Source organism: Rhinolophus sinicus, chromosome 14 (assembly GCF_057876585.1).
Source record: "Rhinolophus sinicus isolate RSI-liver-muscle chromosome 14, RSI-T2T, whole genome shotgun sequence".
Taxonomy (NCBI): domain Eukaryota; kingdom Metazoa; phylum Chordata; class Mammalia; order Chiroptera; family Rhinolophidae; genus Rhinolophus; species Rhinolophus sinicus.
The window spans coordinates 89,291,454-89,303,499 of NC_142514.1; the positions used below are offsets into that span (position 1 = coordinate 89,291,454).

The 12,046-nt window shown below is 46.0% G+C and overlaps 1 protein-coding gene across 1 annotated transcript in view; it reads left to right on the forward strand.

Annotated features, from left to right (window-relative positions):
• F13A1 (coagulation factor XIII A chain) overlaps positions 1–12,046 on the forward strand; it is a 177,826-nt gene that overhangs the window by 134,850 nt on the left and 30,930 nt on the right. Inside the window, exon 12 of the mRNA XM_019710859.3 lies at positions 6,392–6,679. Coding sequence (XP_019566418.3) covers positions 6,392–6,679 — 288 coding nt within the window. The remainder of the gene's footprint in view (positions 1–6,391; positions 6,680–12,046) is intronic.

A 12,046-nucleotide genomic window follows, 5' to 3' on the forward strand; every position in this document is an offset into this window, starting at 1 on the left:
CCTTATAAGTGAGCAGAACTTCATTTCTGTTACTGGCCAAGTGATAGGGCCATTATGCAGAGGGGCCTATGATATCAAAGAAGAGAGACTCAGTCCAACCAGGAGATTCAGAGAAAACAAAGCTGGGTGAGAGAAATCACAGACCAGGCGGGGTTTCCAGGCAGTGGGGATGCGACCAAAGGCATGGTGTGACGTAGCTGCTGTGCTTAGGGTCCTGCACGCATGACTAAAGCATCTAGCTCAGAGTGCCCAGTGGCTGAAGACAAAGCTGCCCAAGGTCAGTAGTGGGCAGGAGGTGGAGCATCTTAGGTGTCTTAATAGAGAACATGGAGTATATTTTACAGATGATTCACCAACAGAGTTCTTAGGACTGGCATTCATTTTAGTGAATGGAGAAAAATGATGAGTAATTAGCATATACTTAAATATTCATCCGTATGCCTGAAGTGCTAAGGAGTGGAGAATTTGTTTTAAATATTTTAGACTCTCCTCTTATTTACAAAAGCAATTTGCACTATAAAAAGAAAGTTTGCTGACTTGAGAGAACTCTTGTGCATAGTATTAGAAATTCAGAATTTTTGACATCTGAACTAGTGAATATTTGCTGTATTTCTGAAATGACTCATTCTTCTTTTCTGTTGGTTCTGATCCATTGCACAACATAGATAAAAAAATGTTTTTTTTCTTTTTTGCTTTTTCCTAAAAAGAGGCGGAGAAATAATAAATTTAAAGACATAACAATAGAAACAATCCCCAAAAAAAAGATTGTGTGCTAAAAAAAAAAAAAAAAAAAAATAAGTACGATAAAATAAAACAAACAAGCAATGCCCTCTTACTGTAGAGTTACAGGCAAAAAGGCTTGAAAAGGAAAAAGATATTCCATTTAAAAAGTAAGAGAAACTAGCTGCAACATTCACTCATTTATTCATCATTCATTCAACAACCTGCTAGTAACCACCCCCCATATTCTCAATGCTGTGTAGAATTGGAGACAAGCACAGCCTGCCTTCCCATCTAGCTGGGGAGACAGGCAGGAAGCAAGCCCTCACCGAGCTGTGTGCTGGGTGCCGTGGGGGGGTGGGGGGTGGGGCAGACACGGCAGGGCACAGAGAAGGGACTCCCACGCCAGCCTCACGGATCCTGGAGGACCTTGGTGATGGGCTCACTGAAGTTCTCCAGGAAAAGACATCAGGACAGGGACTGTGGATAAACTCTGCTAATGTAGAAGAAGACCTGACCAGACAAGAAAACAAGAGGGCAGGGAGCCGTGCAAAGGAGCAGCTGCCTAGTCTAAACCACACAGCAGAATCCATTAGCTACCAGCCAAGAGTCCAAATCAGGGTCAGATGTCAAAAGAGGAAGGACCCCAGGGCAGTCTATGAAAGAGGAGTCGGGCGTGGCCAAGGGCAGACACCAGATTGAAGCAAATAAAATGTTCCAACTCTGAATGAGGAAGACATTTGCGATCCAGGCCTTCAGAATCTGGCAAGAAGGCAAAGCTCAGAGGAGTGGACAGTGTGGGGGTCTGGTCTAAACAGAAGGACCCCTAACTTTGCATAGATAATTATAAGAGACACCCCATCCTGCTTCTGGGCTGGAGTTTGATCCCAGGTAGATGGCTAATTAGCCACTTAATCAAGGATAGCATATGCATTTCAAATTCTAACTTTGGGAATGACTGAATGGAGTGCTGTTTAGAGAAGGATGCTGAAACGACATTCAAATACAATGGGAAAGCGTGAGTGATTATTGCTGTCTGCCATGGGCATCTAGGAAGGAGCTGCCAGCATCCATGGCCACCACCCTGATTCTCATTATTGAACCTCTCATATAATTTCTCTATCCAAAACTTCTGAGTGTGGCCGCTAAATTGTGGCAATGAGTGAAAACATAGAAATTATTACCAGATTTAGGAATTTACTATTTTAATTAACTAAATTGTGGATAGATCATTTTTCATTTTGATGAACTAAAGCTTAAGGTTAATTTTATACCTTTTATACTATACAATTTGGAAAACAAGAATTCTTAAAACTTCTCCTGGGGCAATGTATCTTCTTTATGATGGTGTCTGGATCCCATTTTCTCTTTGCTCCATCAGTGATTCTCTCTGACTCATATTTTCAATCTCTCCTTCGCTATTAGCTCCTTCCCACTACCATTTAAGCAGGCTCAAGTGTCACTGATGTTAAAAAAAACAACACATTGCGAAACCCTTTTCCAACAATACACCCCCCACCAAACGCGCCGGTGCTTTCTTCCTCCTTGCCTCCACAGCCAGGCATCTTGGGAGAGCTGCCTGCACCTGGCATCTTGTCACGTTCCTGTTCCTTTCATTCCTCACCTACTGTACCCTGAGTTCTGCTACGAGCATATCCTTGAAGATCTTCTCAAGGTTACCAAGACCACCAGACTGCCACGTGAAATGAACATTTTGCAGACCTCAGCTTGCCTGACCCTCCTACACCTTTTCATGCTATGGCTCACTCTCAATTCTTAAAATTCTGTTTTCTTTGTTTCTATTAATATGATACAAATGTCTCCTGGTTCCATCCCAACCTACTTGCTTCTTTTTTTTTTTTTTTTTCAATCTCCTTCTGTACCTCTGAGCGCCCCTTTCCTCACCCCCTCTGAATGTTCCTTCATTCTAGGCTTCCATCCTTGGGCTTCATTCCCACCCTCTTTATGTTCTTTCTCCACAGCTGGTGTTATGTTCGCATATATGCTAATCACTCCCAAGTCACTGTCTCAAGTTTAGACTACAGTTTTCAGCTCCACATTTACCTAAATGTCCCGCAGAAACCTGAAACTGAACCTTCCCAAATGCCACCTCTCCCGTTCCCTCCCCCACCCCAGATCTATTTCCCCTACACCCCCACCCCAGTGAAGAGAACCACGATCTACCCAAATTTAGCAATCTGAGAATCAAACAGCACATCCTCTAAATATCTCCTCTGAAATAGCTTCAATTCATCCCTTCCCTTTATCTCCATGGCCTCTCTCTGAGAATTCAATTATATCCTGTGCAGAAAGCCCTTAGCATTGTGCCTGCTACATACGAAGAAAGTGTCTGAAAAAGTTAGTTTCTGCTACTAGCAATTCTATTATTACTGCCATATCACTACGATTAGCTTGGGCTATGGTTGTTTTTCTCCTGCATACCTGCTATAGCTTCCCAATTCCACCTTTTCCCCCTCAGCCTCTTTCCCTTATTCTAAACCCTGCATCTCTGCCCAAGTGACATATTTAAAATATAATCTGAGCCCATTACTGCACTGCTTAAAAGCCCTCACCCTGTTTTGTCATCTCGAGGGCATTGCAATCACAGCTCACCAAGCCTCTGCGATTTGCCCTTTTGCCCCCTTGCTGCCCATCCTGACCCCGCCCACAGGTACCGTAAGCAGCAGCCAGGTGAGTTGTTGACAGTTTCTCCAACAAGCCAGCCTCCCACTTGCCTGCCTTGGCTCTCACTCTGGAGGGAAAACCCCCTGAGAAGCCTTCCCTGATCCCAGGTGGTGCTGAGTCTCTCCCAGGTGCCCTGCTCCACCTGCACACGTCTGCCCCAGCATGTGTGATGGACACACGTAGGGTGATCCCTCTTCACTCGTCCCCCTAGAGCCCTGAGAGAAGGGCTGTGCTTCTCATCTGAGCCTAGCACAGCGTCTGGACATTAGGGAGTCTCAGCTAGCATGAAATGATCAAACAAATGGTAATTCATATGGCACTTTCACAGGTGAGCTTAACTAAGCATCAAATGTCCTAAACTGGACTAGTTAATGAAGATGACAGTTTTGTCTCTGGGAGAAAGCAAAGGGCTTAACCAAACCTCGCTCCTTCAGAGCCTCTGTGGCAGGCTGAGTTTTAGGTCCTGGGGACATGAAGCTTTCATTTTAGCAGGGGAAATAATGTCACATGGTGACAAGTACTGGGAAAAGGCAAGGAAACCAAATAATATGTTAGTGAGAGATGAAAGGGCTGGGGTGGGGACACATTATACAAGGTAATGGAAGGGAAGGCACTCTGAGAAGGTGACATTTAAGCTAAGACCCAAACGAGAAGAAGCTTCGTCAAACATAAAAGGCCACTCTCATTGCATCCAATGAACAGAAAGTTGTTTTTGACCTTGCTCCTGGAGGCCACAGAGGAATCTCAGAGAATACAATCTGGCTTTAGATCATTCTCTCACAGCACTAAATTCATGGCCTGAATTATGTAAGGCGTCAGAGTACAAAGCACCACTGCAGAGTGATGGGAATTCTGCCAAGCTCTGGGGAAAGCCTGCAGGTCTGACTGCTTTTCTGGGCCTGTGCTTCCTGTAACAACCCCAGCCCGCCTCTGCAGGGTACTCCCTGCTCACAGAAGCAGGCTCATCCCTGGAAGGAAGCGAGAGGTGCCCCATCCACGACACAATATGCCATAAAACCTCTCGTGGCCCTGTCCCTTCTGTCTTCCCAGCCAGCTCAGCCTCTCACCCCCAAGGAGGCACCTCTTTGACCATGTTCCTGCTGCTGTGTCCACCCCCTGCATTTTGCCTAAATGCATATTTGGTGCCCATCCGAAGCGATAACCCTTAATGCCCTCGTTCTCACAGAGCTATTTGCCAGATGCTTTCTGCTAAAATATTTCACTGCACTTTCCTTGTCATAGCACCTCCTTGCTTTTACTACTATCTCTCTCCTATTGACCTGTAGACGTGTGCTCTAACGAATGCTTGTCCTAGACAAATTGCTCCTGGCACATTCTGGCAGTCCTGACAATCAGAGAAACTATTAACACACACACACACACACACACACACACACACACACACACACCTTCTATTGTTTGCAACACCTGTTGGCATTGTCTCTGTCTTTGCAAAGTACCAGTAGCTGCCAATTCTTATAGGTGTATTACGTCTAATCCACCTATCAACCCTAAGATGTCAGCTTCCTTGTTTTACAAACAAGGAAATGATGATAATAATGGTGCCTGCCTTGTCGAGTTGTTCTGAGGATTAAATGAGATAACACACAGTGCACAGTTACCACAACACTCATTGCATAGGTAGCTGTCAAGGATAGTTCTTAGTAATTGACCTCTTCATCTCTGTTGCATTTTATTATACAATAAGTAAAATAGAAGACAATATCTTAAAATTAAGAGAATGATAAAAGTCAGCATTTTTGTGTTTTTGCTAGCCATTGCCATAACTAGTTTTACAAGCCCCAAGATGTGCCCCTCTATTTTGCACAAGGCACAAGAGATATCTGAAGGTATTAGGGTGGCAAGAAAGGTAGCGCTGATCCTGTCACACCTCCGCAGGCCCTGTCCCTCAGGGACAAGCATGTATGCAGTGCTGTGTGAGGAATGTCAGCCCAGCTGATTTGACAGTTGGGAGCAGCAAGCTCCGAGGCCTGTCTTGTACCTGAACTTCTCACTTCCTCACCTGCGCAAAGCTATATTGTTCTTTTTCCAAACTCACCCCTTCTTCTTACCTCCTCCTTACCTCCTCTTCTCCCTACCTTCTCCTCACCACCACTTTGAAAATCCTACATGTGACGTTTCCCTAAAAACAGCACACAGTCTGTCAGACTGCACCACCAGAGGCCAATAGGTGTCCCTCAAAAAAAATAAAAAATAAAAAACTGCATTCAGTGTCAGAGGAGTTTGGAAAATCTGGTGTTAAACAGTCTCCTCACTGTAGGGTGCAACCTGAGACCCTTTCATAGGCTATTGAATGTTGTGAACTTCCAGGAGGTACTAGAGAACCCAGTGCTCCCCCAGGGAACTTGGCCTTCGAGCCCTTTGCAGGGAAGGCTTGTTAACCGTCTGCTCCATCTGAGTGTGGGGGCAGTGTGCTGTGCAGGGGGCAGCGATCTGGCAGCCAAATGGAAAGACAGATGAGGAACACAGGTCTTGTTGGGGAGATCCATGAGTAGGAGAAAATTCATATTGCAGAACGTGGAATGGCCAGATGCAACTGTCACCAAAATCTTTGCTTAGAGATCCCCAAATTCTAGCTACGTGGCTAGGACTTGGGGAGGGAAGCAAATCCATACCACAGTTTGCGAAGAGTTACGTTTTGCCGATTCTACCTTCTGAACCCTGAAACAATAGAACTGGAGAAAGAACCTTTAGAGCTAGCCCCTTAGCAGCCCCCTTTCAGACGGTCCCTGGGGAACACCACCTACCTCGGCCACTGGGCCGGTCATGCCTGTCTGGGAACTTGACTAGGCAGACTTGGTAACATAGGAATAATTTTGACACGTCACCTATCTCAAAAGAAGTTGTGAAGCAATCCAACAGGTACAGCACACAGTGCCCAGGGTGCAGTGTGACTGTTAGTGCGACTTCCTCTTTGATGGATTGCATTGCTGTTGCCCTGTCATCATCTCTGTGTCTTTCTTAGGTCAGAAAGAAGAGAGGTTGGCCCTGGAAACTGCCCTGATGTACGGAGTTAAAAAGCCCCTTAACACAGATGGTGTCGCCAAATCGAGGTCTGAGGTGGACATGGACTTTGAAGTGGAAAACGCCGTGCTGGGAACAGACTTCACACTCACCATCACCTTCCAGAATAACAGCCCCAATTCTTACACCATCTCAGCCTATCTCACGGGCAGCATCACCTTCTACACTGGGGTCTCCAAGGAGGAATTCAAGAATGAGACATTCGACATAACGCTGGAGCCTTTGTCCTGTAAGCTGATGGCGGGGGTGGGGGGAGTGGGGGGTTGCTGTTTTCTCCAGGACTTGTGATCTGCTTCTCCACCTGGCTCATGCAGACATCCCCTAATAACTTTCCGTCAAAGTTCAAGTTCTGCCCCAGAGCTCAGGAGCGTGAAGCACATGGGAGAACCAACTTCCAGGGAGGCCCCACCTTTCCTCTCCATGTCTCATGCATAGAAGTGAACACTGCAATTTGCATGAATCATGAAAATTAAATATAACTTAACTGCTTGCTATTCAAAGTGTGGCCCCTGCCCAGGAGCAGCAGCATCCCTGGGGAGCTGATCAGAAATGCAGACTCTCAGGCCCCACCCAGACCTATGGAGTCAGGATCTGCACTTTAACAAGATCCCAGGAGCATTGGCGTGCACAGAAAAGTTTATGAAAAGCATATCTCAGAAAACAGGCCCCCTGCTGGTGCCTCTCTCCCCAAGTTAGGAAAGGCTTCTGGGGGGCTGCCCCAGAAGGAATGGTGGGTTTTGCTTTACCGTTTAGAAGGCAGGGATATCTAAGTTCTGCATAAAGGCCATTTCTGAAAAATGATCTGTCTGACGTATGAGGTTAAGTGCTACCCTTGGGAGGGAGACTGCGGGCTCAGGCTGTGCCCTCCAGTGCCTCTGCGAGGCTTTGCTCCCCTGCCGTCTCTCAGGGGGCCTCCTTCTCTTCCTCACCCCTTCCAGCCTCGCTCTACATCTGCCCCTCCAAAGCATCTCTGCACCATAGAAATTCAGGATATTTTAAGCAGGATTGAGATTGATGTGCTGCAGCTTGCTCTGGGATTATAGTTTTGACTAATCTCATTCCCTGGGGTCCTCGTATTTAGTGGGCACAACAGTTGGTCACACAGCTGGCAAAATGAGTCAACAGCAAGAAACTGGTCTCCAGGCAGAGCAGGTTGGTAAAGGACCTGGACACTTCACGGCATCAGGTTTCCATTGACCTGACATGTGGCACTGCAAAAGAAAAGTATTAGGTTGGTGCAAAAGTAATTGTGGTTTAGCAAGTTAAAACTAATTGCAAAAACCACAATTACTTTTGCACCAACCTAATTAAAAGGTATATGAATAATGAGTTTTAGCAGGGGCAAGCAAGGCTAATACGCTCCCCTGAGATGACCAAATCACGTCTCCATAGTGTTCAGATTTTCTGGATTTGGTGTCTGCACCAAGCCACGGAACTACCCTGTCAGGCTTCAGAAAGATATTCCTAGAAATATGGGACTCTATTCCTTAAAATCCTAATTCCAAGAAACCTACCCCAACTTGAAGGAAGCAAACCTCCTGGTTTCCATAATGTGGCTTTAACAATTAGGAAACCAAGCACCATGGTTATTTTCTTTGGAAACTGGAAGACCTAGCACTTTTCCTATCCCTCGGGGTAGGAAAGGGAAATCTTATAGACCTATAGAAATCTTATAGGTCATCGCAATTGTTTAGCGCAGGAAGGTGTAGTGGATTTTGGAGTCTGAGCCTTGGATTAGACAAATCTGCATTTGAGATGTGACTATGACACACTAGCTGTGTGTCCCCAGGCAGGCTACTGAAGTCACCTGAGCCCACTCTCCTCCTCTGTACATGGGAACAATACCACCCACATCACAGAGTTGTTGATTCACTCCCCAAACTTCTACTTTGTGCTTACAAGTCTGGGTGCTGCTTGGTGCTGAAGACATAGCAATAAACACAACAGAAGGGCCTACCCTTATGGAGTTTATGGTCTCCTGTGGTGGCTGTGGGTCTCGACAATAAACAATCAAACAAGTGAATATATAGTGTGGTTATGCATGTCATAGGAAAGTACAAAACAGGATAAGGGAGCGCTGGTGGGCATGAGGTCGTCAGGGAAAACCTCTCTCATAGGGTGATGTTAAGAGAAACCTGACAGAAGGGTAGGGGTGAGCTTTCCAGCCAGAAGAAACCGTAAGTGCAAAGACCCTGAGGCCAGAGCATGTCTGGGTGTTCAATGAGCAGCAAGGAGACCAGAGTTGGGAGCAAAAGTGGCAAAGGGAGAGTGGTGGATGCACAGCATGAAAATAGTTGCAGGCCCTGGTAAGGACTTTGACTTTGATGCTGAGTGAGCTGAGGAGCCGTTAGAAGGTTCAGAACAAAAGTGTGGCGTGATCTAACTTAGGTTTTGAAGGATCACTCTGGCTGCTGTGTGGAGAACAGACTCTAGGGGAATTAGGGCTGAACCTTAGATAGGATGCTATTGCAATAGTTCAGTGAAAGATGGTAGGGTAGTGAGAGAAATATATAGTCAGATGCAGGTCTGTTCTGAAGGTAGAGCCTACCGGATTGGTTGACAGATCGGATGTGAGGTGTGAGAGGAAGTTGTGGGGGAAACTAAATGAGATAAATATATGTGAGATGCTTCACACGTGGCAGGCTCTCCTGTTAAGTTCCAACATGTTTACATTTTGGGAAACTGAGCCTGGAAATATGAGTTGATGTGTTCAAGGTAACACACAGTATTAGCGTCAAAGCAGATAACAGAAGCCAGGTCCCATTCAGGCAACTACAATAATCTATCTTGGTATAAACTTGGGCTTTACATGGGCCAGTGTCTCTACTCAAGCCCCTGTTACCTGGAGTCCAGTTGCCCCTCTTGCCCTGGACAGGGAACTATATGCCATCCTTTACCACCTCCCAAGAGTCCCACTGCTCAATCTCCTTCCCCTTCTCTCCCTAATCCAATAAAAGAATGAGCTTATATGAGTTAGTGGATAGAATGACATGATATATTAGCTCTGTCAGTCACTGATCTGGGGACAGCTGACCAAACCTAAGCCTGACTCAATATTAATATAGGTCCCACCCACTCGGCCCACCCCAGGGCTTGTCCTGAATAACTTGAAGGGAGTTGGAGACTATTTCTTGCTTTACCCTGTAGGTAGGCGGCATTAACTGCATGCAATAAACTGTGTATTGCAATCTAAACTAAATTGCACATTATTGCAAAAAGCCACATGATTCTAGACCTTGATTTAGCAGGTCACAGTACATTCCTAGGAGGCTGTATTGCAAAGAAAGTTTTCCAAGTAGAATGGGAGGCATACTTTCCAGATTGATGATTAAAGGAAATGTGTGGGTTAGAATCAGCTTGGAAGACTTGGATAACTTAAAGCTTCCAGTACCTTCAAAGGTGTTACCATTTCCACTTGGCTATATTTAGTTTTCTTTGCTTTTTGGAAAAGAGATGCGGCAGCTCCAGTCTGTGTCTCCCTTGGCTTTCCCCAGACACCGTAAATGATATTGGCAGGATCCCAGCACCACCACTCATAGAATGGAAAGCTATTCTTTCTCTTGCCACGTTTAATAAACTTTATCTAGAACAATTTCTTGTGTGGTGGCAAAACACACTTACATAACATACTATTTCAGGAGCACTGTTCTCTTGGGCTCAAATCACAGCCCATTTTCCTTAGTGCTATGATTTAGAGAATGTTCTGCCTCAAAGATTAACTCCTGATACTAACATTATAAAGGCAGCAAGAGCCCCTGTAAAGACTGGTGGAAAGAAGTCAGGCATATCTCACCAGCCTAAAGGAACCCAGTGGTCAAACACTGCCCTCTAGAAATAGCCAGAGGAGGTCCATTTCTTGAATTATTTCTGGAGGCAGCTAGAGGCAAAATGCACACTCTTTTTTTTTTTTTTCTTAATTAAAATTTATTGGGGTGACAATGGTTAGTACAGTTACGTGGGTTTCAAGTGTACAATTCTGTAACACATCATCTATAGATCACATTGTGTGCTCACCACCCAGAGTCAGTTCTCCTTCCATCACCATATATTTGGTCCCCTTTACCCTCATCTACCACCCTCTCCCCCTTACCCTCTGGTAACCACTAAACTGTTGTCTGGGTCTATGAGTTTTTGTTTCTTTATTTGTTTGTCTTGTTCCTTTGTTGCTTTCAGCTTTATATCCCACATATCAGTGAAATCATATGGTTCTCTATTTTTTTCTGCCTGACTTAGAGAAAATGCACATTCTTCAAGGCCTGTCATTTTGCCACTCCATCTGTCCAGATTTGGGAAAGTAAAAACCAGGTCCCATGTGCTCATCTGAAGTTGGATGCAACTGAGAGACAAAGTTATATTCATCTGGATAATTAACTGCTAGGGGAGCCATGAGGAAGCAGGGGTCCAGGCTCAGGCCCAAAGAAGGCAATATGATTGGGTCATTCAAAAATGCAGAATTCGAGGGCCAAGATCAAGGCAAGTTCATAGATCCCAAAGGCTGGCTCTGAATGCAATAAGACTGCCCCAGGAATCAAGCCAAGTGGTTTGGTACTTGCTTAGGAAGGACCTTCTAATAACTCTGCATAGCCTCGGGCAGTGTTTCTCGGGTGAGTCACACTGACATTTCAGGCTGTGGATAATTGTTGTGGGGCTGTCCTGAGCATTGTAAGATGTTTAGCAGCATCCTTGGCCTCTATCCAGTAGAAGCCAGTAGCAAACCCCAGTTCTGACAACCAAAAATATCTCCAGACATTGCCAAACATCCCCTGGGGGGCCAAAACCACCCCAGTTGACAACCAACCACTGATCTAGGATGACCAACCTTCCCAGTTTACCAGTGGGTTCTAGGGTACAAGACTTTCAGCTTTAAAACTGAGACTGTCCTACGTCCTAAGTCCACCCTTCTGTTGCTAGAACCTCTTATCTCTTGGGCATTTTAAACCTGTATATGCCTCACTGGGTGCCTTAATCAAGTGCAGGGCCTGGTCCAGTAGGTGGGGTGGGAGAACCTGCATCTCCATCAAGCGCCCAGGTGCTGGCGGTGCTGCTGGCCTGCAGACTGCATTTGGCGCAGCAAGGGCCTGGGTTGCAAAGGCCATCCTTTCCACTTGAACCAAGGCTTTTTCAGGACTGATTCTGTGGGGATCAGCCCCCTGGCTGTTGGAGCACTGCTTCTCAGCATGGGCTGCACATTAGAGTCTGACTGCGGCACCTTTAAAACAACGTCCAGGCCTCAACCTCCAAGATTCTGATTGATTTGGTCTGGGGTGGGATCCAGCAGGGTAGGGTCTTAAATGTCCCCAGGTGACTGTGATGTAGAGCCACGATTGAGAACTCCTCAGTCAGAGGGCTAGAGGCGGTCAAAGCACCTAAGCACCTATGAGGAGACTTTGAAGAGGTGCTGAGCATGGCCTCATGCACCCTCGCCTGTGAAACCGGAAGTGAGGAGGCCCCTCTGTGGCCTGCCACTGCCTCCACACTGCGGTCCATCTGGTCTGTTCGCAGTGCAGGGGCAGCGGCTCATCCTGGAGGGTTAGAATGAACTGTGCTCTGCACTTGAAACGATGACCATGGGAATGATTTCCTCCAGTAACTTCCT